This window comes from Lepidochelys kempii, chromosome 4, assembly GCF_965140285.1.
Source record: "Lepidochelys kempii isolate rLepKem1 chromosome 4, rLepKem1.hap1, whole genome shotgun sequence".
Classification (NCBI taxonomy): Eukaryota; Metazoa; Chordata; order Testudines; family Cheloniidae; genus Lepidochelys; species Lepidochelys kempii.
This window is the reverse complement of record NC_136383.1, coordinates 119,273,176-119,300,548: the sequence shown is the minus strand read 5'-3', so window position 1 is coordinate 119,300,548 and position 27,373 is coordinate 119,273,176. Positions and strand designations below refer to the sequence as shown.

The following is a 27,373-nucleotide window of genomic DNA, read 5'->3' as shown; positions in this document are numbered from 1 at the left end:
GTTCCAACAAACAAGGCTGTGCCTAAAACACAACTGAGCTGAGGCTACCAGTCTGATTCGTTTAACCTCTTAGATTACTTACTTTAGGATGAATCTTTATTGTTGCTATATCAGACTTCTTGTCAATGTCTTTGATTGTTGCTTCATAGGTATCTCCAGTCTGCAGCTGCACTTTTAACTGTTGTCGCCCTGATATAGCATTGCTGCTTGACACCACGTGGGCATTGGTTACAATTAAACCCGAGTCTGACATTATAAACCCAGATCCACTGGACAAGGGGACATTTCGGCCAAAGAGAGGATGTCTGTACCAGAAACAAACAACAATATCTCATACATTAAACAGCTTGTGGGGAATAATAATATTATTATTTAACAAGGCTTATTACAGTTTGTAGCAGCTCATACATATAGATCATCTGTCACTCTGAAGAATCCCAAAGCACTTTATCATTGATGTTAGATCTGGTAAAAAAAATACTGAATTTTAAAACGTTGACAAAAAAAAAATTTGCACAAAAACGTGGATCCATTGTTAGACCAGCTCGAATGAATGTCATGCCAGGGATTCTCAAATGTGGGATTGTGGAGCACTTTCCTAGCAGTTTGCAAAGAGCTGGAAGGTCACATGGTCCTTTTGCGCCTTTGTTTTCAGCTACTTTTACAGGTATCTGAGTTTTCATTGCAAAGAAGGCGCCTGGATGCCAGTAAAGGTAGCTGGAATACAGGGAAAGGATCAGCCCGTCTGACTCCACTCATCACTGCTGCTACGTGAGAGGAAAATGAAGGCAGGAAACAAGAGCTTCCACCACCAGAGGGAGCTAAGAGTGGGACTGGCGCCTCTGGTAGGAGTGGGGAACCAGGGAACAGGGGGGAAAGGCCCAGGCAGCAAGGCAGCTTGTGCAAAAAAGAGGAGGAAATGGCAGTAGGTACTCATGGATAGGAGACTGGAGCAGGGGGCACAAAAGCCTGTTCAGGGGAAGGCAGGGGTTGAGAAGGGGAAAGAAGAGATAGAAAAGGGAGACAAAATTAAGAGAACAAGCAAATGGTGTGATTTAGAAAACTGAAGAAACACTTACTGCACTGAAGACAGTTACAGATACATTAAAGATTTTTCTAAGTATGACTCTTCCTGGTAAGCAATTGTTGCCATTGCTTCAGGTGTTTTATGCAAATAGGAATGGAGATGGTTCCAGTGATAGCAAATGGGAGGGGAGCTGGTCTAGGAATCTGTCTCCCTGGTAAGATGCAGTCCAGGCTGTGAAATTATTTGAAGCCCATGGTACATACAGCAACACTGAAGTGCAGCCAGCTCTGGGCTCAATCAGTGCCTAGTACATCGCACATCACTGAGGGATGAGGAGTTAATCAGATTTGAGTTTTTACAAGGACTCGGGGGCAAATGTTTTCTTTTCTGGAAAGGAGAAAGGATTTATAATATATACACAGAGAGAGCAAACAGGTCTTGGGTTTTAGAGTTTTTGCAAATGACCGAACACTGTAAACTATTAATAGATTCATAGATGTTACAGGCAGCATAATTTAGTCGGACCTCCTGCATACCACAGATCATAGAAGTTCACCAAATGATTCCTGCATCAAGCCTGTAACTTCTCTTGGAGCTGCAGCAGATCTTGTGGAAAGACATCCAAACTTAATTTAAGTCTTCAAGTGATGGAGAAACCCCCAGACCCCTAGGTAAACTGTTCCAATGGTTCATTACCTTACCTGTTAAAAATGCACCTTGCTTCTCATCTGAATTTATCAAGCTTCAGCTTCCATCCATTGGCTCTTATCATGCCTTTGTCAAATAGATTCAAGAGTCCTCTCCTATCAGATATTTTTTCCCCCACTTAGGTACTTATAGTGCCTGATCAGCTTGCCTCTTAACCTTCTCTTGGATAAAGTAAATACAGTGATGTTCTTTAGGCTCTCACTGTAAGCAGCCTTTTTCCAGCTTAGCTTTTTGTGTACGTTTTTTTTCACTGGAATGGTTCATATTTTACATTCTGTCCAAATCAAGATTGAATGAATCTCAAAAACAAATATGATAGCTTCATTTTATTCCATATAATCCAAAGGTTGTGAGGATAGTTAATGTTTGTACAGTACTGTGAAGATGTTAAGAGGTACTATTAGTAGTATCATTTATTATCCATTTGCACTACCACTTAAAACCAGGATTCCTTCCTACATGCAAGCGTAGCTGAATTAACACTGGACAGATCCTGCTCCAGGGTGGTTGAGATATCATTTGAAAAAACACGCCTGCAAGACTTTGGTTTTGTTTATCTTTGTCTGGCCATGGGAGATTGCTGGTTTCTAAGAAAACTTTACCAGTTACAGGCTTCTGCTAGAGCACTAGTCTGCTACTGGCAGCGCAATCATGTGTTGGCATGCTTCTAAACAATGCAGTTAGAACACACACACACACACACACACACAGTCAAAAAAAGTTACCTCAGGAAAAGTTCAATGTGAACAACTGCAGGTGCAATCTTTTCCACCACATCTGCAATGAAGTTAAACTTGTATCTTGGGCTGTTGGGCTGTTGGTGACCTATACTAGCAGAAAAAATGGGTATGTTAATAAGAAAATACCCTTTGTACCAATCACATCAGATAAATTTGTCTATAGTTCACAAGGGGACATTTTCCAGCCAGACAGGGGAAAGGCATATAAGCCATTAAGAGACTTTTAAAAATTGCTTGTGTTTTGTTTTGTCCTGAGAAAAGGGCAAGGCCATTTGGCTAAGAACTTCCTAGATTAACTGGAACTCACAAGATGTAGTGATGGCCTTGTCTGGCTGTTTTTTTTTTTCACAACTAGTCATAATTGTTATTTAAAATTTCTACTGCATTAGCACCTAGAGATCTTAACCAAGTCAGGACCCCACTATGCTAGGCACTATAAAGTACCGCAAATGACAGTCCTTGCCCCAAAAGCTTATGTGTGAACTCACTGTGAAAATATCAAATGAAAGCAGATCTACCAAAATCCTTATGATCTGTTATTATAATTCAGTAATAAGTTTGACAGTATTATGAAAAGAAACATGAATAAAATATGAAATTCTATAAAAGGAAGAATAGCTCTGAGATAAACACCACAGCCACCAGGCTTTCAGTATTATTACTGACACTGAAGTTTGGAAACATCTGTACTGCTACATTTTAATTAATCATGTTTATTATGAGTGTCTAGGGAGAAAGGGCCTCCATTGTGCTAAGCACTGTACAAACATAATAGTAGAAGATAGTCTTGCCCCAAAGAAATTACAGGAAGCTTAAAAGACATGGACAATTGTTTCTCAGCACTTTTATAATAAACTCTGTTGCAAATGTTTTGCAATGGCAAATAGTACATTTCTCAAATTTCCTAGCATAGTAGAAGCTGTTTGTAAACAACTTGAATTGTACACTCCCATAATGACTAAGACTCCAGTCCTGCAAAGGGAAGTGTTTATGCAGAGCCTTATGCTGGCGGGGAGTACCAATGACTTCAATGGCATTCCACGCGAATGAATCTCATTGGAGGTTCAGGATCTAAGTCAGCAGGAATATGCACAAGAATAGGAATAAAGTTTGAGCTGATTTTCTTCACAGAACAGCAGGAGGAGATCACACGTTACACCTGTAACCAAAATTGTGACTAGTTTCCCACCCAGCAAAACCATGGTGGAGTCTAAACAGGTAATAGAAATCAATACAATAAGGCATTCCCCACTGGAACACAGTATAGTCATTTCAGGGTAAATGTAAACTTTGTACTTAAACCGATAAAGAGTTAATCTTGTTTGTAACACTGTCAGAAAATCAAACTCAGCTTTCTTTTACATCTTCAGCTACCCCAATTGTTGTCATATGTACACAGCGTAGTGATTTAAAATAAACTCTGAGAGTACCGGATTGCTCAGAGGATTTGTAATGAGACACAGCTCTTTTCATCTCTAGGTTAGTTCAGATCTGGTGCAATGGCTGCAGTTCCATGTCTTATGGGAAGGAACTAGTGGGCTCAGTACACATCATAAAACTTACTCCATCACAGCTGGTACCTAAGGGACTCTTGCAGGATGTGGATTGAATGAGAATGGAACACAGCCTATTCGCTCACTGTTAGAACAGAAGTAAGGCCCATTCTGTTTAGGTCTGATCTTTTATGCCTCCTCCTCAGTCCCTGCACTGAGCTCAGCTCAGGCTCAAGGTTGAATTGCTCAAGGTTGAATTGGCTCCATAATATGTTCAGTTTATGTAGTGTTTCAGGGAAAAAAATGCTATATGAATGGAAGAGACTACTGAAATGTATTAGACTTTTCTTAGCCTAGCCAATGTAACAAGCAAGAGGCACAGATAAAGCACTTCTCTGCATAATCTGCATTGTTTTCTTTCTGCAGCTGCTTACCTAACTTTTAAAGAAGGAGAGAGAGACAGACCCAGAAGGAGAGTAAGAATAAGAGTAGGGAGACTAAGAGGTTGGGGGGAAGGGAGTCAGAAACAAAGGAAAAATAGAGAGAGAGGCTGACACAGAGGAGGAAGAAGAAGGAGAGACACGGGGCTGGGGGAAGAGGGATAGGAGAAGGAATCAGTAATAATTTAAAACATTTTCCTATATTTTGATATTCTATCTGGTTCTTAGTTCAAAGATTATCGTGGGCACCAAAGTTTAATGGTGAGCTCTAGAGGTGATCCAGAGAATTACAGCCCAGTTAGCCTTATATCTGTGCCTGATAAATTGATTGAAATAATCTTTAGAAACAGAATAATAAGACAACTGGAAGATCACGGTATGATATGGTCTAACCAGTAAGGATTTTGCAAAAGGACATCATGTCTCACTAATCTATTAGAAGTCTTTGAACGTGTCAGTAAACTAGTGGATAAAGGAGAACCAGTTGACATAATTTATTTAGACTTCCAAAAGGCCTTTGACAAGGTCTCTCATTAGAAGGAACTAAAGAAGCTAAGTAGTCATGGGGTGAGAGTCGAAGTATTGTCGTAGACCAAAAACGTCTCAGAGACCGGAAACAAAGAGAGGACTCAAGGGTCAGTTTTCATCCTGGCAAAATGTGAACAATGGGGTGCCTCAGTTATCAGGTCTAGTGCTGTTTAATATTTGTGTTAATGAACTGGAAAGGCAGCTGATTAGTGAAGTAGCAAAATTTGCAGATGACACCAAGTTATTTACTGAAGTCCAAAGAGAAGACTAGGAGGCATCATGGGGATCTAAACAAGGTAGGTGAATGGGCAACACAATGGCTAATGAAGTTCATTGTTGACAAATGCAAAATAATGCACCAGTGGAGGAAAAAATGAAACCATTCATACACCTCACAGGGTTTTAAATTAACTGTAACAACTCAGGAAAGGGAGCTCCTATTGCCAGCTCAATGAAGGCCTTGACTCACTGTGCAGCCTGCAGCCAAGAAAACAAACAGGATGTTAGGATGTATAGGGAAGGGGATGGAAAATAAAATGGAAGCTGTTATAGTGCCATTATATAAATTGGTGGCATTCGCGCCTGAATGTCTGTGTGCAGGGCTGGTCACCCCTCCTCAAAAAGTCTAGGGCAGAATTAAAGGGAGTTCAGAAAAGAGTGACGGAAAAGATGAGGGACATGGAAAAGCTTTAATTTGAAGAGAGACTAAGTGGGCTGGGACTGTTTACCTTAGAAAGGAGACAAAGAAGAGATAACATGATAAAATAATTAATGGTAGAGAGCTGGTAGATCAGGAGCTTCTGTTCTTTTTGTCTTGTGACACAAGAACCAGGAGCCCTCATTAGGTTACATACTCCTCATTAGGTTACAACTCAGCTCACTCCTGATTGCTTGGGTAAAATGACTTGGATTTTTAGTGCAACGTGAGTTTTGTATGGAGTGGATACAATTGTAACACGAATACCAGTGAAGTGTTCCAAGGAAAGAAACCTCTCACAGATTAAACCAACTGAAAGACAATTGGGCATTTCTCCATAGAACTCCCATAGTAGTAACAATCAGCTGTGGTTTTTCTTTTGTTGGAGCAGGATTTGCTTTTTAGTGGAAACCACACTTAATTCAGCAAGCTAAATTTATATGATTGTGTAAATAGATGGAATGACTTGGCAGAGTTAGATGCAACCTTTTATTTTTATGTTCATTCTCATGCACTCTGAATAATCTCTCTAACTGACCGTATAGACTTGCTCCAGTACCTTGTTTGAAGGGGATACTGCAAACAGGGATCACATAGGTCAGTCAGCTATAAGCAGTGTATACTGCTGTTTATTTTATGTACTGCTACATGGGATTCATTTGACTTTCAAATCACAGGCAATTTGCTTGACTCTGTAGTACATTTCATTTTGTTCTAATGAAATCTACTTATAAGAGTTTAAATACTTACATGCAAGTTCAATATTTGGGGTTGGGAAGGAATTTTCCTCCAGGGCAGATTGGAAGAGGCCCTGGAGGTTTTTTGCCTTCCTCTGTAGCATGGGGCACGGGTCACTTGCTGGAGGATTCTCTGCTCCTTGAAGTTTTTAAACCACGATTTGAGGACTTCAGTAGCTCAGACATAGGTAATAGGTTTTTCGCAGGAGTGGGTGGGTGAAATTCTGTGGCCTGCGTTGTGCAGGAGGTCAGACTAGATGATCATAATGGTCATCTTCTGACCTCAGTATCTATGAATCTATGAATACATGCCCTGACATGACATAATACTATTATCACATCTTCCTATAGGTTCTTTGAAAGGCTGATGGCCAGATCCTCAGCTGGTGTAAACTGCCACAAAACTATAGTAATCTAATGATAAATGTGTCCCTGTAGGCCATATCTCTACTGATGAAAATCAACATGGCTCCATTTAAAACAATAGAACTGCACCAATTCACCCTTTGTGTCTGTGCCTAGGATCCTGTGTGCAGCATTTCCCTAGCCACCAGAAGCAGCCACAGCAGCAGAGTGAATCTCGCAAACAATGGATCAGTTACACATGGCTGCTCCTATTGGACCACTAAGGAAGCATTATGGATGGCAGCAGCTTTCCAGGTGTGATCTACGGCAGTGATGCTCAAACTGGGGAGGTTTCAGAGTAGCAGCCGTGTTAGTCTGTATCCGCAAAAAGAAAAGGAGTACTTGTGGCACCTTAGAGACTAACAAATTTATTTGAGCATAAGCTTTCGTGAGCTACAGCTCACTTCATCGGATGCATTCAGTGGAAAATACAGTGGGGAGATTTATATACACAGAGAACATGAAACAATGGATGTTACCATACACAATGTAACGAGAGTGATCAGGTAAGGTGAGCTATTACCAGCAGGAGAGCCGGGGGGAAAAAACCTTTTGTAGTGATAATCAAGGTGGGCAATTTCCAGCAGTTGATGGTACCCGCATGGCCCCATAGTATGCCAACATTTTTATGGCTGACTTAGAACAACGCTTCCTCAGCTCTCATCCCCTAATGCCCCTACACTACTTGCGCTACATTGATGACATCTTCATCATCTGGACCCATGGAAAAGAAGCCCTTGAGAAATTCCACCATGATTTCAACAATTTCCATCCCACCATCAACCTCAGCCTGGACCAGTCCACACAAGAGATCCACTTCCTGGACACTACGGTGCTAATAAGCGATGGTCACATAAACACCACCCTATACCGGAAACCTACTGACCACTTTGCCGACCTCCATGCCTCCAGCTTTCATCTAGACCACATCACACGATCCATTGTCTACAGCCAAGCTCTATGATACAACCGCATTTGCGCCAACCCCTCAGACAGAGACAAACACCTACAAGATCTCTATCAAGCATTCTTACAAACTACAATACCCACCTGCTGAAGTGAAGAAACAGATTGACAGAGCCGGAAGAGTACGCAGAAGTTACCTACTACAGGACAGGCCCAACAAAAAAAATAACAGAACGCCACTAGCCATCACCTTCAGCCCCCAACTAAAACCTCTCCAGTGCATCATCAAGGATCTACGACCTATCCTGAAGGACGATCCATCACTCTCACAGATCTTGGGAGACAGGCCAGTCCTTGCCTACAGACAGCCCCCCAACCTGAAGCAAATATTCACCAGCAACCACACAACAGAACCACTAACCCAGGAACCTATCCTTGCAACAAAGCCTGTTGCCAACTGTGTCCACATATCTATTCAGGGGACACCATCATAGGGCCTAATCTCTTTGGGGGCATGAAGACACTTTATTAATTTCACTTTTCACAGCAGACTTACTAGCACCACATCGCCACCCTTGCTTCTGTGCTGCTTCTGGTGGCGGCGCGGCCTTCAGAGACACCCAGCTCTGAAGGCCGTGGTGCTGCCAGCAGCAGCGCAGAGGTAAGGGTGGCGATGGGGTGCTAGTAAGTCTGCTGTGAAAAGTGCTATTAACAAATACCACTATTCACATTGCCATACAAGTGGTTAATTTGTTTTCATTTGAATTTTTTTTTTTAAATCTACATTTGCAGTTTGTAATCCTCTGTGTTTACTACTTCCTAATAACTTTTAGCTGGTCTTATAAATTTAGTAATAAAAATTATTTTTTCATTCCTTCTGCCAACTTGCAAAAAACTCAACAGTTTCAGATTAAAAATAATGGGGGGGAGAGGTATGACAAATTCCGACAAATTCCGTGCATGGTAAGTGGGGGCACGACTGGAAAAGTTTGTACACCACTGATCTAGGGGAGGAGGGAAAGAAAAACTGAAGAGGAGGAAGGAACATATGGTAGGAGAGGAAGGGAAGAAGACAAAGCTGGGGGTAATAAGGGAAAGTCACACAAACAGAGAGGGGACTGACAAAATTAGGTGGGCCAGTCCTGTACCAATGAGCACCACCTAGCCTGGAAACAACTTTTCCCCTCTTTCCCTGGCCAGCAGATATTAGAAGCACTGCAGACAGTATACTCCAGGATGATTCAGAGCCTGACTCTAGTGACTCCCTTGTGACTGGCTGGAGAAGCAAAATTTATAACTTTGTAGAAGTGTTTCATACTAATTAGCAGCAGAAGACTGCGTCCAGGCCTTGGATGCCGGGAACATAGTGCATGTACGCAGGATCACGTACTGAGAGAGCTTGATCTGGACCAGCTGGAATGACAGATTCCAAAATGTAACTTATTAATATTAGATACAAACAACTGATGGTGAGTTTATACTTTTGTCCCTTCCTTCAATAAAATAAAGTGGGGGAGAGAGAGAGAGAGAGTGTTTGTGTGGCAGAAATAAGTGGAAATGGGGAGTGAGATATTGGGTATTTCTACGCTGTAATTAAACACCCACGGATGGCCTGTGTCAGCTGACTTGGGCTCACGGGGCTCAGGCTGTGGGGCTATAAAATTGCAGTGTAGACATTGGGGCTCAGACGGGAGCCCAAGCTCTGCGACCCCACAAGAGGGAAGAGTCCCAGAACCCAGGCTCCAGCCCCATGCTGAAATGTCTACACCACAGTTTTACAGTTCCGTAGCACCAGCCCCATGAGCCAAGTCGGCTGACGCGGGCCAGCCGCGGGGGTTTAATTGCAGTGTAGACATAGCCATTAAATCTAAAATGGAGGAAGGGGAAATCTAGAGTAAAAAGAGGGTACAGGATACAGAATAAATAGACTTAGTTCATTTTAAAGTAAATGGTCATACCCCCTGAGAAGTCAATGGAAATTTATACCAGCAGAGGATCTAGCCTATTAGTAAGAGTGAGAGCAAAATGAGGCTCATTACCTTTCTGGAGGTTTCAGAGGAACAGCCGTGTTAGTCTGTATTCGCAAAAAGAAAAGGAGTACTTGTGGCACCTTAGAGACTAACCAATTTCTACCTTTAGTACCTTTCTGGAGGTAATACATTATATTAAAATAGGCCATTTTGTGCTTAGTAAGAATTTGTGGTTGTGACGCACTCTATATGATTTTATAAAAATATGCTAATGAGTGTGAATATAATGTAACTGGAATATGTTTCATTCAAAAGGTCTCTTGTAAGATATCATTACAAAGCTTATAATCTACTGAGTGTGGTCATCCTATTTGTATAAATGTATGATTCTTGTATCTGAAACTAGAAATATGAAATATAACTCTGAGGGCCTATTGTAATTATGCAAAATGTGGGCCACTAATGGTGGTTGGGAACCTTGATGGTGCCCATCAGCCAGGACAATTGACTGTGGATGGCTGCTGTAGGTCAGGCTGCGAGGAATGAAGGCTTGGAGTCTCACAGGAAATGTGACCATGTCACCTGGTACTGAAATCCATCTTAAACTTGGTGCTTTTCCATTTTGGGGCGGAGTGGGGGACCCAGAGAGACAAAGGATTTCCACCTTGTGTCAAAGCCATATAAGGGAGTGGAACAGAACAAAGAGGGCAGCCATCATGCAAAATCCCCTAGCTACCACCTGAGCTGGAACAAAGGCTGTACCAGGGGAAAGGATTGTGCCCAGACTAGAAAGGTGTTCGGTGTGTGAAAGAAACTTATTGATTTTGATTGATTTTACAGGGTGAGATTTTACCTGTATTCAGTTTTTATTACTGTACTAGACTTAGACTTGCCTGTTTTATTTTATTTTGCTTGGTGATTCACTTTGTTCTGTCTGTTACCACTTAGAACCATTTAAATCCTACTTTTTCTATTTAATAAAATCACTTTTTACTTATTAATTAATCCAGAATATGTATTAATACGGGGGGGGACGACGACAGATGTGCATCTCTCTCTATCAGTGTTATAGAAGGCGAACAATTTATGAGTTTACCCTGTATATGCTTTTTCCAGAGTAAAATGGATTTATTTAGGGTGTAGAACCCATTAGGAGTTGAGCATCTGAGTGTTAAAGAGAGGCAGACTTCTGTAAACTGCTTTCAGTTAAGCCTACAGCTGTTAGGGGACATGGTTCAGACCTGGGTCTGGGTTTGCAGCAAGCTAGTGGGTCTGGCTCAAACCAGGCAAGACACTGAAGTCCTAAGCTGACTGGGCAGGAGAGCAGGAGCAGAAGTAGCCTTGGCACATCAGGTGGCAGCTCCCAGGGGGTTTCTGTGATCCAACCCATCACAGTGGTCTTCACATTTTTTCTTAAATTCAGGTTCAGAATTTATTTAAAGTCTAAAATTGAAGAGATTTGTGTGTTTAGCTGTATTATTAAGGCTTATGGAGGACTGCAAACTGACAGAAGTGATCACTGGAGGAAAGCATTGTCCCTGTTGTGCTTGGATTTGCTCATGGAAAGAAATGAAAAAGAAATAAAAAGATTATGTGTCTGCTTAAAAAACAGAAACATCTGCTGGAACCATAGGATCCCCAGCAGCTTTTCTGATGAATTAAGATTAAGTTGCATAGCTGTGCATTGACCATAAAGTCTTGGTCAATATAAGACTATGTCATGTTTCAGGCAACATATTATTATAATGGATGTCTAACATGCACAGATGAAAACGGCATGATGAACAGCAACTATCATAATGCTACTAAATAAAGCCATGGTACACCCACTTCTGGAATACTGCATGCAGTTCTGGTCGACCCATCTCAAAAAAGATATATTAGAAAAGAATTGGAAAAAGTACAGAGGAGGGCAACAAAGATGATTTGGGGTATGGAACAGCATCCATATGAAGAGAGATTAAAAACACTTGGATTGTTCATCTTAGAAAAGAGACGACTAAGGGGCGATACAATAGAAGTCTTTAAAATGATGAGTGGTGTGGAGAAAAGTGAATAAGGAAGTGTAATTTACCGCTTCACATAACACAAGAACCAGGAGTCACCCAATGAAATAAATAGGGAGCAGGTTTAAAAGAAACACAAGGAAGTACTTCTACACACAACACACAGCCAACCTGTGGAACTCCTTGCCAGAGCATGTTGTGAAGGCCAGGAGTATAAGTAGGTTCAAAAAAGAGTTAAATACGTTCATGGAGGATAGGTCCAGCAATGGCTATTAGCTGAGATGTCAGGGACACAACCCCATGTTCTGGGTGTCCCTAAACCTCTGACTGCCAAAAGCTGGGATTGGAAAACAGGGGATCAATCACTCAGTAGTTTCCCTGTTCTGTTCATTCCCTCTGAAACATCTGGCACCAGCCAGTGTCAAAAGACTACTGGGCTATGTGAACCATTAGTCTGACCCAATATGGCCATTCTTATGTTCTTATAACAAACACTGAAATGGGATTTCTCAGTCTTTAGCTGAGGTAACAAAGGCAGGATGGAGATGGATTGAAAGATACCTTCCAGTTGAGGACAGTTTGCTGCCTAGCTAGATTCAGAAGGAGAGAGCTTCACTTTGCCTTTCTGCCTGATCTTTTTTCGCAAGCAATAAAAGCAATATGAAATCATCAAAATGTCCCTTTCCTCTTAGATGTTCTGTACTAGAACAAGAAAATATCAAATTCTAAATGTCCTTTTGGTCACTAAATAATATTTTCCCTTCTCACCCACAAGAGCTCAAAGCAAATGTTTTAAAACAGTCCCAGACTAAACAAAACCAGTCCAAAAAAAAAAAAAAAAAGTGGCCTAGACTTAGAGTTTGTGTTTCCAGTTGATACCTTGCAATGGGCTGCCCTAACTAAAATATACAGTCATAGGCTGCTTGGGGGCTCTTATGACAGCAATACAAATAAAAGACTCCAGTATTTCTCTCACTTAGCCTTATTCCTCAAAAATTTAAAGTAATTATATACCAAGTTGTAGCCTCAAGATTACTCACATGTACAAACAGTTGGTAAACCTCAATGTCGCAGGCAGAGCTGTGCTGGATAGATTTGTAGTCACATATTTTCTGATTCTCTTTTCAAGAATTTAAACATTGTGGTCAACTCATCTTTTAGGGTCTGATCCTGCAGACTGAATCACACAGTTAACTTCATGCCATGTGTAGTCTTTGACTTCAGCAGGACTGTTCATGGCATAAAGTTCCTCTGAGCATAAATCTTTGCAGGATTAATGCCATAAAGCCTGATCCATAGCTGATTGAAGTCAAAGGGACTCTTTCCATCAACTTCAATAGTCTTTAGATCAAGCCCCTGAAGAGCTACTTACCCCCATAAGTAACTTTTGAAATATTACATATTATAATTAAATATATACGATAAATATGTGTGTGCATGGATATGCAGTATACTGAGCACATACACTATTCTGAAATATAACAGATTTAGGAATAGTAATTCCACTTGCACAGTGTATTAGTTATTTTTTCTGATTTTCGTACCTGGATTTTTATTGCTAAATGTATTTATATGACGAGAAGATTTCCAAGACTTCACCTGTTCCTTTCTACTGTTCTCCAGATCATAGAAATCTATTTATATATAAATTTACATATATATCAGGGTTGTTCACACAGAAACCACCTCTGATGTTGCAGAGAATTATGATTTCATGCAGGGGATACTTTATTAACAGCACATGAATTCTAAGGAGCTCTAAAGAACCTGTTGCATGCAAATATCTTTAATAGTTAAGAAATCAGCAAGAGAAATACAAAACATATGTGATACACCTGCAAAATTTGAGCCTGATCTTTCAATTCTTTAGTCATTTGAATACTTTGATTGACTTTATTGGGAGCATAAGTAATATAATTACAACTTAATTATGTTTACTTTAATGGAAGGTAAGGGTTTGCATCTTTGATTGCAAAGCATTTATTTTCCAGGCAGGTTTAAGCTGCTATTAAAACAATGAGGAAAACATGGGGGAGAAAGGATAGCTCAGTGGTTTGAGCATTGGCCTGCTAAATCTAGGGTTGTGAGCTCAATCCCTTGAGGGGGCCATTTGGGGCAAAAATTGGGGATTGGTCCTGCTTCAAGCAGGGGGTTGGACTAGATGACCTCCTGAGGTCCCTTCTAATCCTGATATTCTATGTCTGTATAAGAACATAAGAATGGCCACACTGGGTCAGCCCAGTATCCTGTCTGCCAACAGTGGCCAATGCCAGGTGCCCCAGAGGGAGTGAACCTGACAGGTAATGATCAAGTGATCTCTCTCTCCTGACATCCATCTCCACCCTCTGACAAATAGAGGCTAGGGACACCATTCCTTACCCATCTTGGCTAACAGACATTAATGAATTAACCTCCATGAATTTATCTAGTTCTCTTTTAAATCCTGTTATAGTCCTAGCCTTCACAACCTCCTCAGGCAAGGAGTTCCACAGGTTGACTGTGCACTGTGTGAAGAAGAATTTACTTTTATTTGTTTTAAACCTGCTGCTCATTAATTTCATTTCATGGCCCTTAGTTCTTATATTATGGAAACAAGTAAATAACTTTTCCTTATTCACTTTCTCCACACCACTCACAATTTTATATACCTCTATCATATCCCCCCTTAGTCTTCTCTTTTTCAAGCTGAAAAGTCCTAGCCTCTTTAATTTTTGGATGGCTTGTCTTTTTACATTTGGGATAGAAAACTCAATAGAAGACATTCATTTAAAAACTAAGAGCTGTAGCAAAATGCTGATTTGCTAAGAAAAGAAATGAATTTGCACTGTATTAAATCAGTAACAAATTACTTGCTCATTATGGCCTGAGCTCAAGTTCTGCAAGTAGTCCCACGGTCACTTGGGCTACTCACCTGAGTAAGGCTGTTCATGTTGGAGGCTCAAGCCATTATACAGTAACAATAGTGACAGCATGATCTGGTGCTTATAGCTGTGTTTGTATATACAAATGATCTATGATACTCAGTTCTTTGGATTCGGCATGCCCAGGTATAGGAGTCTGTGCGGTCCTTCGTGCTCCTTTCTCAACCAAAGAATGTTCTGAAGGAGCAGAGGTGATCAGAAAAATGAGCACTCTTCACCCCCTCAGTCATTCTGTGCCTTTGTTTTTGACATGTATTCTTCCTCCCTCTGTCTTCCACCAGCCCTATTTTTATCCAACCACACTTATCACAGATGTATGTCATTAGAAAGTACAGCCAGTGTTGCATCTCCCTATCTTAGCTAACTATAGTGACTACCTAACTTTGCATACATATGTCAAACTGCTGACAAGCAAAGCAGCAGAAGTTCCAAGGTTACTCCTCATGGTATACTCTGTAAGGTATAACCTAAACCACTTGGTAAAGCTATCGTTAGTCTGGATATTATTTTATATACAACTGGTGGAGTGAAATTGGATCAACTTTATAAGTATGTCAGTGTCTCCAAATTCTGAGCAATCTGCAGCCAGATTCCCTGCACAAACAGAGAAAATGTAGACACACAACTAACTTTGAACAGTTACTGTCTTTTAAAATATTTTATGACAGCCATAGCACGTTACTGTTTTTAAAAGAACCATAACTGAGTTCTACGCCTGGCTCATCCATTGATTCTGTCTGACCTTGGGCGAAACACTTGGTCACTTTGAGCTTCAGTCAGCACAGCTGTAGAATTTAAAAAAAAAAAAATCAGAACTTCACTCTAAACCAGATGTTACATTGGAGTTGACGTTTTCCCAGGTCAGAAACAAATTGCCAAATAACAGGAACACAAAAACAGTTACTTGGAAAAAAAATGTAACCTCTACCCCACTGCTCCAAATTCCTAAGTTATTACAGTGAACACAGGAGGATGCCAGGAAGAAATGCCACATGCACTAGAAACAAAAAGAAAAGGAGTACTTGTCGCACCTTAGAGACTAACAAATTTATTTGAGCATAAGCTTTCTTGAGCTACAGCTCACTTCATCGGATGCATTCAGTGGAAAATACAGTGGGGAGATTTATATATATAGAGAACATGAAACAATGGGTTTTACCATACACACTGCAATGAGAGTGATCACTTAAGGTGAGCTATTAACAGCAGGAGAGCCGGGGGCGGGGGGCGGGGGAGACGGGACGGGACGACCTTTTGCAGTGATAATCAAGGTGGGCCATTTCCAGCAGTTGACAAGAACATCTGAGAAACAGTGCGGGGCGGGGGGGGGGGGGGGGGGGGGAGGGGAATAAACATGGGGAAATAGTTTACTTTGTGTAATGACCCATCCACTCCCAGTCTCTATTCAAGCCTAAGTTAATTTTATCCAGTTTGCAAATTAATTCCAATTCAGCAGTCTCTTGTTGGAGTCTGTTTTTGAAGTTTTTTTGTTGAAGAATTGGAACTTTTAGGTCTGTATTCGAATGACCACAGAGATTGAAGTGTTCTCCAACTGGTTTTTGAATGTTATAATTCTTGATGTTTGATTTGTGTCCATTTATTCTTTTACATAGAGACTGTCCAGTTTGACCAATGTACATGGCAGAGGGGCATTGCTGGCACATGATGGCATATATCACATTGGCAGATGTGCAGATGAACAAGCCTCTGATAGTGTGGCTGTTGTGATTAGGCCCTATGGTGGTGTCCCCTGAATAGATATGTGGACACAGTTGGCAACAGGCTTTGTTGTAAGGATAGGTTCCTGGGTTAGTGGTTCTGTTGTGTGGTGTGTGGTTGCTGGTGAGTATTTGCTTCAGGTTGCAGGGCTGTCTGTAAGCAAGGACTGGCCTGTCCCCCAAGATCTCGGAGACTGATGGGTCGTCCTTCAGGATAGGTTATAGATCCTTGATGATGCATTGGAGAGGTTTTAGTTGGGGGCTGAAGGTGATGGCTAGTGGCGTTCTGTTATTTTCTTTGTTGGGCCTTTCCTGTAGTAGGTGACTTCTGGGTACTCTTCTGGCTCTGTCAATCTGTTTCTTCACTTCAGCAGGTGGGTATTGTAGTTTGTAAGAATGCTTGATAGAGCTCTTGTAGGTGTTTGTGTCTGTCTGAGGGGTTGGAGCAAATGTGGTTGTATCATAGAGCTTGGCTATAGACAATGGATCGATATCCCCAATAATGTCACGGCAAACCTGGTGGCTGAACTTTGTGACTTTGTCCTCACCTATAACTATTTCACATTTGGGGACAATGTATACCTTCAAATCAGCGGCACTGCTATGAGTACCCTCATGGCCCCACAGTATGCCAACATTTTTATGACTGACTTAGAACAACGCTTTCTCAGCTCTCGTCCCCTAATGCCCCTACACCACTTGCGCTACATTGATGACATCTTCATCATCTGGACCCATGCAAAAGAAGCCCTTGAGGAATTCCACCATGATTTCAACAATTTCCATCCCACCATCAACCTCAGCCTGGACCAGTCCACACAAGAGATCCACTTCCTGGACACTACGGTGCTAATAAGCGATGGTCACATAAACACCACCCTATACCGGAAGCCTACTGACCACTATGCCTACCTCCATGCCTCCAGCTTTCATCCAGACCACATCACACGATCATTGTCTACAGCCAAGCTCTACGATACAACCACATTTGCTCCAACCCCTCAGACAGAGACAAACACCTACAAGATCTCTTTCAAGCATTCTTACAAACTACAATACCCACCTGCTGATGTGAAGAAACAGATTGACAGAGCCAGGACAGTACCCAGAAGTCACCTACTACAGGAAAGGCCCAACAAAGAAAATAACAGAATGCCACTAGCCATCACCTTCAGCCCCCAACTAAAACCTTTCCAAAGCATCATCAAGGATCTATAACCTATCCTGAAGGACGACGCATCAGTCTCAGAGATCTTGGTGGACAGGCCAGTCCTTGCTTACAGACAGCCCCGCAACCTGAAGCAAATACTCACCAGCAACCACACACCACACAACAGAACCACTAACCCAGAAACCTATCCTTGCAACAAAGCCCGTTGCCAACTGCGTCCACATATCTATTCAGGGGACACCACCATAGGGCCTAATCACATCAGCCACACTATCAGAGGCTCATTCACCTGCACATCTACCAATGTGATATATGACATCTGCCAGCAATGCCCCTCTGCCATGTACATTGGTCAAACTGGACAGTCTCTATGTAAAAGAATAAATGGACACAAATCAGACGTCAAGAATTTTAACATTCAAAAACCAGCTGGAGAACACTTCAATCTCTGTGGTCACTCGATTACAGACCTAAAAGTTCCAATTCTTCAACAAAAAACCTTCAATAACAGACTCCAACGAGAGACTGCTGAATTGGAATTAATATGCAATCTGGATACAATTAATTTAGGCTTGAATAGAGACTGGGAGTGGATGGGTCATTACACAAAGTAAACTATTTCCCCATGTTTATTCCCCCCCCATCCCCCACTGTTTCTCAGAGGTTCTTGTCAACTGCTGGAAATGGCCCACCTTGATTATCACTACAAAAGGCTTTCCTCCCAAACCCCCCCCCCCGCCCCGCTCTCCTGCTGTTAATAGCTCACCTTAAGTGATCACTCTCCTTACAGTGTGTATGGTAACACCCATTGTTTCATGTTCTCTATGTATATAAATCTCCCCACTGTATTTTCCACTGAGTACATCCGATGAAGTTAGCTGTAGCTCACGAAAGCTTATGCTCAAATAGATTTGTTAGTCTCTAAGGTGCCACAAGTACTCCTTTTTTTTTTGCAAATACAGACTAACAAGGCTGCTACTCTGAAACTAAAAACAAAACATTCCTTAAGTCCCTAGGTACAATATCAAATACTAATTTTTATGGTTAAACATTCTAAATGTTCTGAATGAATGAGTTCAAACTAAGTATTGAAAGTGTCAGAGTTAATGGTTTTATATGTTGAGATGTCTAGATAAGAGAACGTTACAACTTCAAAATTTTAGGGAGGCAAAGTGGCTCAGTAGAAAGTACAGTGGACTGGGGTCTGCTAGATAACCTAGGACAAATCACTCCACCTCTCTGTCGCAGTTTCCCCATCTATAAAATGGGGATAACAATATTTAGCTCCTTTCTCAAGCAGTTTGAGAGCCACAGATGAAAAGTGCTATAAGAGTCTAACAATAGGCAAGTCCCCTTTCCCTACCTACATCCCTTCCAATGAATTGTTTGCTCAAAGTTCTTATGGTTTTTACAACCCTTGCTAATATATTTCATCTGACTTTACTGAAGCATTGATGTGTCACTTAAAATGCCAGAACACCTATCCACTGTTGTTTTCGGGGATGTTGATGGAAACAATGTAAAAATCAGCCATTAAATAATTTACTAGAAAATTTGTGAACTTTTGCAAAAATAAGTCAAATCGACACTTTCAGAAAAGTCGTTCATTTTAATACCTAAAAATCAACAACTGATCACCAAAGTCTTTTGAAGTTAGTAAATCCAGTTGGACGTGAGCTGGGAATAGTACAATATCCTAGGTCAGACAAAAACAGTAATACCAAATTGCACTCTAAAACATTCAAATGATTTAGTGTACAAGTTGAACAGACAATAGCATCCTGGTATCTTTGCCATTTCAAAATACACAAAAGCACTCTGATATGTGGGGAGTACTGTATGGATGATGGACTACAGTACATTGTTACAGTAAAACAAAATATAAGTGATACTTTAGCTTGCACCTGCTGGGCTGGTTATTGTTATGTCTCTTCTTGCTCTGCCTTATACATCAGATATCACATGTGCTTTTTTAATCGATGTATGGCAGGTCAAAACATTTCACTGTGTAAATGTAGGCATTGTGAAATGCCCCAGACTGTAAGATTTCAGTGCCCTGATTTTGACTTGGAAGGACCACTTTTAAGGCTGAAAGGATAATGCTGACCATGCAGTTGTGGCTTTTCTATTGCTGCTTTCTTACTGCTAATAAAATGTTATGCTCATTCCTTTATATCACTTTTCATTCAAAGATCTCAAAGTACCTTTACAAAGGAATGTAAGTTTCATTATTCCATTTTAAACTGGTGTAAACTGAAGCACAGAGAGTGAGCTACCCAAGGTCATACAGCAGATCAATAGCAGAGCCAGGATTAGAACACAGTACTCCTGAATCCAGGGCTCTAACCACAAGACCACAGTGCCCATTAGTGAATGTGATTGATCTGATATGGACAAGGCCTGAACACCCTGGCTTATTTCACAAACAGCTTAGATCTTCTTTGGTTGCCAAATTGAGTAAGGAGTCTAACTGACAACAGCTCTGTATCTCATTCCAGTCCCCTGAGCCATCCCATCCTCCAAGATCACTTGAAATTTAAATGTTTCATTAACTTGGAAACTGATGTGTGATGTGCACAACAGCTAAGGGGTTCATGTTCACCCACAAAACGCCTCCCTTCCCCCACCCATTGCATCCTATCTCCTGGGTGGAACACGTTAAGCAGTCCCGAGCACCCAAGATGGTCCTGCTGAAAGTGCAGCAGCTCAATGTTACCAGTGGTAATGATGGGGGTGGCGGTGCCCTGCATGGTCTTACCCGATTCACAGGCGCCTTTCTGGATCTGGATGACAGCTGGCAACCCCTGTTGCAAAGCCTTACGGCTCACCGCCTTCAGCTGACACACATTGTCATAGGTCCTGCCATCGCTGCCGCACACCTGGTAGCTGAGCTTGCACTGGCATACCCCTTTGCCGAAGCGCTTGCCCACGGGGTGCTTGCAATCCAGGCTGTCCCCGCATGGCGGGTCTTCCTTGCGGCCACAGGAATCACCTTCTCCCGCAGCACAGATAAGGCAGCAGTTGCAACGATCGGGAACATAGCCGCTTGGGCAGCTGGGGCTCGGGCACTTGGAGACATTGCAACGAGCTGGACATTTGCCATTGGCCACAAAGGGCTCTGCAAAGGTCCGGCTAGAACTTAGCGCCAGCAGGAGCAAAACTCGCAACAGAAAAACCATCATCACCTGTGACACCTTTTTAATTGGGGAGAGGAAAATGTGCAAATCCAGGGGAATAAGAAGGGCGTGCGGGGGGGCGGGGGCAAAAACAGGCAAAATGTGCAATTAAAATGCAGTGAGGGAATAACAGAAAAGGGGAAGTCAGGCTTTGCACACACACAAGAAAAGGAAAGAGTTAATCTTCCTTAAACAGCCCCCCAGCCTGTGACTGGCACACCCCTGTTAAAGTTATGGGGCTCTCCACAATACAGGAGGGAGCGGCAGGCAGAAAGAAAAGAGAGGCTGGGAAGAGGTTAAACCACGAAGCCCCGAAGTCAAGGCTGGGTCAGTCCATCCGCGTGGAGTCAACGTGCAACAGCGCAGCGGCTCTTCGGGACGCGCTTGCCGGGCTGGGCTTCTGCGCGCTCCTTTAATCCTCACGAAGCCTCCACCCCCGGCCTCCGGCTCCCCAGAGCCGCTGCAGGAGCTATCGGGAGCGCGGCGGAGACAGAAGCGAGTGACGCCGGGCAGTTAGATGCGGGAGGCGGCGGCGGCGGCGGCGGCAGCAGCTGCCTCTCCGGGGTCCCTGTCAGCGGCAGCACTGGCAGGACCAGCTGCAGAGCCCGCCGCTTCAGCCGGCGGTCAGGCCCCACCTCCGGCGTGGGGAAGCCGCCTCCCTTCCCTGCGGACACGCACTGGGCTGCACCGTGTCCGGGCTCAGCAAGCTGGCTGGGCTCCGTGCAAAGGGAAGTGACTGAGTTTACGTGGGGGCAGAGGCTCGGGTTTTCATGTTTGCCTCACCACAGTAACTGTTGGTTAAACAGAGCGAGGATGAAAAGCAGCAGCGAGCCCGTGGGCAGAAGGCCAGAGCTACACTGTGTGAAAATGAGGGATTAACTCACAAGCAGATGGTCCAAAATAGCTGTGAACAAGTCAGTCGTGGCATGCCTGGAAATCGGAGAGGGAAGTGGGCTACGGCATCATCCACGCTCATTTTCTTCCTCTTTCCCTCTCACCTTTGCCCTTAATTAAATACCCTTTAAATATAGCAAATTATATATGTTCAAACCACCTCACAAACATTATTAATTGTGGTGAGGCCTAGCGACCAACCGAGATCAGGACCCCACTCTCCCCTGAATTCCCACAACACTGGTACCAGGGCAATAAGTATTATGATCCTCTTTTTAGAAGATGAGTAAATTGAGGCAGGGAGAGATTAGGCGATTTGCCCGACCCCCACAAAGGCTCAGTGGCACAGCTAGATTACAGCTGAGGAATTCCTGACTCCCAGCTCTGAGTAAGAGTCCCAACTGATGTAAATCTGCATAGATCCACTGAAATCATCATGCCTATGTGCACCCGCTGAGGATCTGGCCCTTTGCCTGCAATCCTCCAAATCACCACTCGCTGAAAATGACTTTAAAGCTTATTTTTTACATTCTCATTCTTATAAAATATTTCAGTAGGAGGTAATACTTACATAGTACTTTGCACACATTAATTAATCCTAATAGTGCTGTGAGGTAGGGATGTAATACTATATTCCCATTTTACAGAGAGGACAATTACGGCATGGATTGAGGGCCAGATTGCACCCATTGACTTTAGGTCATGAATGATTTGACCAAGGGCACGAGAGGACACTGTCACAGCCAGCATTAGTAATCAGGAATTTCTAGTTTCCAGTCATCTGTTCAGACTGCACCTCTCTCTCTCTGTGGGTACGTCTACCCTGCAAAAACAAACCTGCGGCTGCAAGTTTCAGACAGATGCTGGAACAATTTGTATAGTGGGGGTGCTGAGAGCCATTGAACCAAACTGTAAACCCTGTATATGGTGGAAACCACTTCAAGCCAGGGGGTGCAGCAGCATCCCTAGTTCCAGAACCTATGGTCTCAGAGCCCGTTAGCCGATGGGCTCATGGGGCTTTTGCTATGGAGCTAAAAATAGCAGTGTAGATGTTCCTGCGAGGGCTGGAGCCTGGTCTCCGAAACCAGGCGAGGAGGGAGGGTGTCAGAGCCCAGGCTCCAGCCTGAGCAGGAAAGTCTACAAGGCTATTTTTGCCCCATAGTATGAGCCCCACGAGACCGAGTGAGTTGACTTCGGCTCTGAGACTCTGCCACAGATGGTTTTATTTATTTATATTTTGAAGTGTAGACATATCCTGTGTCACTTTTATAGTCTTTGATCTTTGTTAACTTTATTTCCTTCTCCATCCTGTGGAGCCGGTATAGTTTCCCTCCTTGTTAACTCTCTCAGGCACACAAGTTGAAATCTCAAGCAAGCTCTGGGCAGGAGAAATTCCTTCTTTTCGTATGCGGACATCAGAGCTCAATGTCCCGATTCTGTAGCTAGAGCATGGTCTCTGTATCAAGGGAGGCTAGGTATTGCAAAGTGCCCTCCAGATATTCAGTTGGGCACTCTTCCACCACATGAGCTATTTTCTGCACTGCTGCCCTACAGTCACAACATGGAGAAGAATCTAAAGCCAGTGCAGCACGTAGCTGAGGCAACTCTGGATGAACCAGAGAGTAGCCTGTTGAGCCTGGTCCAGTGGACAAGTGATGGGCTCCTGAATTTGCTTAGTGTGTTAGAATTTCCCACCAATGCTTCTGCTCTATAAAAATGTCTTTTTTAGCTCCCTGGCAGCACTGATCATCTGTGCATGGTAAAGGGCCAGTAGTGCTCTTGTCCAGGAGTGCATGAGCTGCTGTAGCAGAGGAGAGTCGAGAGATCAGTCGTGGTGTCACACCCTGGGCCACAAGAGTGGGATTCATCCCCTGAATGCAAGCAGATCTTCGAGTTGGCACTGCATGTTGTTTCCAGTCTGAGAATGGGGCGTGAGATGGTTTCTTCAGCCACAGATCTCTAAATAGACCTCGTAGGAGAGCATGACATTGAGGGAAAGCCTGGATGACGCAGAGAGGAAAGTCGGACATCTCAGAAAAGCCCTAATCCTTTCCCTAATCATCCTTCAATATGCTGCCCTGCCAGGCAGAAAGGGTGAATGCTGCAGAGCCCAGACACCACAGTACTTCCTCCTTCCCTGCAGGAATCCCTGTGTGCAGGAGCTGAATCGGTGCTTCCCTTCTTCCCCAAGACTCGCAGAGGCTGCTCAAGACAGTCTTCCCCTCTCCTAACTCATAGAACAGAGGTTCTCAACTGTGGATGGGAGTGCATCGAGCCTCCTGACGGTTCGATGGTTATGGTAGATATGCGGGGGCAAGCGCCAGGTCACAATGCTACTCACTCAGGTCTGGGCCAGCCATCCCTCGGTCATGACGAGGAGTGGCGCACGTGGACCCAATTTGAGGGATGGCATTGTAACCTGGCACACGGGTCACACCATCACTCAGGTTTGGCCCAACCACCCCTGGTGCCTTAGACAGAATCTGCTGCCCTGGGCAGATGTCTGTTTACCTGTAGCTAGAGTGGCCCCTGCGGACTCCTATGTTCATTATGCAACACACTGGCAAGAGGAGAAAAAGAGAGGGTTCAGCAAAGAAAGAAACTCAGAGAGATTGGAGGAGCCATAGGGCGGATAGGATTGGGGGAGTTAGCGGAGGACCGGGTGGAGACACACAGTGCTGCCCCACTCTATCTGAGCAGGACTGTTAGAAAAGGGAGAGGAGAGGAATGCCCAGATTCAGTGCTTGTAAGTTCATGCTCACTTCCAGAATACCTTTTTAAACAAATAAACCAAGTGCTGCTACAATGGTTCCCATCTGTCTCTCCTGCTGGGTTTGAATTCTCCGTGTTTAGTGCAAACAGCCCTGGCTCACAGCTTCTGCCCTGGGAATGGAAGACACACTGATGCTTTTGCAGATCAGCCCAAACATTCTACTTTTCAACTATGAGTCTCCCATAGTCCCAGTAAAAGTGCAATTTTTTTGAAGCCGCAAATTTGTATCTTTGGAAGGAGAAGATCCTATCACCCATTCCCAACTTATTTCACCCTAGATTATGCCATATCTTGCTCTCTTAGCTTCCCCCCACATCTTCAGGGTCAATAGCCTCCCCCTGTTGGCAAAACTTTCCACGAGAAATTATTACATGGAACTCCATACTATTCTCCAACCTTTGATATGCAGATCTAGTTTAGAAGATTGGAACAGATGGTCAGCTTACTTTATATATGCTTTTGTCTGGAGGGTTATTTGCATGAAAGATAAAGCGCTTCTTTATTCAAATAAATAACTTGATTCTCAGAAATGTATGAACATGAATATTTATGCTAACCCAAAGTAAGTAAAGGAAGCAGCAACTAAACTATAACTTTTAAAGATTTTAAAGGCCAAACATTTCAAAAAGTGCATTACTCTCCTGGAAACTGGAATCTTTTAACTTGAGCAGATCGATGTTATTTTAGGCCAGGGATGGGCAACTTTAAGGTACTAGAGGTCCACAAAATCCACTAAAACCCTTTGGCGGGCTGGGTTGTGTGATGTGGGGGAGTCAGGTCCTGCCCCTAGAGGGGTGGAAGGGCCGGGGGGGGGGTCTGAAAGCGAGCACGCCCTTCCCATCCACCCCTCAGTGGCAGTTCCTATCCCATGGAGCTGGGCCCAGCTCTCCTCCCTGGCCCATTGACTCTCGCCACAGCATCACATGACACAGGCATGCGGGGCCTTGCATGCAGAGACCTTGCCCCCACCATGGCCCCCCACCCCCTTCCTGGCCCTGGCACTGCTGGATCATTTGCATCAAGCTGGGCAGTGGCAGGACAAATAAAATGATCCGGCAGGCCAGATACAGCCCCTAGGCTACCAGTTGCCATCACCATTTTAGGCCCTTATCCTGCTGAATCATGCACACATCAGCCCAGATCCTCAAAGATATTTAGGCGCCTATCTCTCACTGATTTCTGTGGAAGTTGGACACCTAAATACTTTTGAGGATCTGGGCCATCCAACTTTACATTCTGTGAGTAGTCCCATTGGGTGAAGGTAAGTATATGAGTAAGTCTTTGCAGGATTGTGGCCTTAGTTGTTACTGTAAATCAAAATATTCATTTTCTTGTTACTTTATAGAAAATATTTTTATAGTGTTTGATACTGAAAAACTAAACAAGCTTTGACTGAGAATGTTCGGTGTAGCTCAACTTAAAATTCAAAGACTTTGAAATGTTCTGTTATCATACTCCTTTTGGATTTTCCTGAACTAGTCCAGTTTCATGGGAGAAAAAAAACTGAAATTTTGCTTTTGAGCAGATCCTGGACATTTTCAAAAACTGAAATGATCTGACAAAGATTTTTTTTAACTGAAACAAAATGTTGAAAACATCTGTGTTTTCATGCAAAAACTTTTTTTTTTTTTTTTTGGAGGGGGGAAGAGAAATCACAAAAAAGAAAAGTGTTGGGATTTAAACAAACTCCAGAAAGAAACTACCTGTGTGCGTGCAATTGTGTCTGTCTGTCTGTGATATTTCATGGAAGTATTTTCGTTATTTTGGCACAACCTTAGCTGCAAGTGAGAGGTCAAGGAAAAGATTTCTAGTTGTAAATAATGGGCTGTGAGCGACTGAGTAGACTATGGTATTTCTGATGGGTGACAGAACCTTTCACATCATCATCATTATTATTATTATTTCTATTGTAGTAGCACATAGAAGTCCCAAGTAGGCTAAGGCCTCCATTATACTAGGGGCCTACAAATATATAGGATGACTTAGGTCTGTCCTTGGGGAACTTGAAATCTAGCAAGTGTGTGGAGTTTTACATAGCCCTTCACATCTAGGTTAGTGGCTTGCATGTTGTTAATTCAGGCTGGGAGGGTCTAAAAGTATTTTTATCTGATGGCTGTTCAGTGGCCAAAGTAAGAGGAATTAGTTTACAATTTCTTTGGGACAGGTGTACACATAACAAAAACATTGCCCCCACTAGGACTCCATCTTGATTGTGTCCAGAGTGGTACTGAGCGCTCTCAACTCCTAGTAGGAATTCATCACCATGCAAGATCAATCTCTTATTACCCTTCCTTAGCAGTCTCACCAGAGAGACCAGAGACTAATTATGTCTACACTACCACTTATGCTGGTATAATTTATGTCACTCAGGGGTGTGGGAAAAAAACCCACGCCATGAGTGACATAAGTTACACCAACAAACGCGCCGGTGTGGACTATACTAGGTTGGCGGTGGGGACAGCGCAGCATTGGTACAGCTGTGCCACTGTAAGCTTTCTAGTGTAGACATAGCCTAAGTGGTTAGAGAGACTGAGCTACCCTCTTACTCCCATAGGTTCTCTCTCCAAAACAAGGTTGACACACATGGTGGGGTGAAAAGAAATGGAACTGACACTGTGCATGCTGTACTTCATCTGTGGATAAATAAAGAACTTCCCTGTCCAGTGCTGTCAATCCAATACCTTTCCCTAGCCCTTAAATTCACTTCAAATACAAATATTGAATATAAGAGAGAGAGAGTGGGTGAGGTAATATCTTTTTTGGACCAACTTCTGTTGGTGAGAGAGACACAAGCTTTCGAGCCACACAAAGCTCTTCTTCAGGTCTGGAAAAGGTACTCCTAGTATCATAGCAAAATGCAATTTGGAACAGATTGTTTAGCATAAGTAGTTAGCACATATAGTAAGGGACCATTCAAGGTAGAGTGGCCAGAGCTGAAGAAGAGCTCTATGTGGCTTAAAAGCTTGTCTCTCTCACCAACAGAAGTTGGCCCAATAAAAGGTATTACCTAACCCACCTTGTCACTCTAACATCCTGGGACCCACATGGCTACAACTACACTAC

The 27,373-nt window shown here is 43.0% G+C and overlaps 1 protein-coding gene across 2 annotated transcripts in view; it reads right to left on the bottom strand.

Annotated features, from left to right (window-relative positions):
- The window catches only part of HTRA3 (HtrA serine peptidase 3), a 40,579-nt gene extending 19,309 nt beyond the window's left edge, over positions 1 to 21,270 (bottom strand). For both annotated transcript variants that reach the window (XM_073342620.1, XM_073342621.2), the window contains exons 1-3: positions 20,226 to 21,270; positions 2,461 to 2,560; positions 83 to 305 (exon numbers count right to left, since the gene is read on the bottom strand). In XM_073342620.1, coding sequence (XP_073198721.1) covers positions 83 to 305; positions 2,461 to 2,560; positions 20,226 to 20,649 — 747 coding nt within the window. In that variant the 5' untranslated portion in view covers positions 20,650 to 21,270. The remainder of the gene's footprint in view (positions 1 to 82; positions 306 to 2,460; positions 2,561 to 20,225) is intronic.
- Positions 21,271 to 27,373: the final 6,103 nt, after the last annotated feature.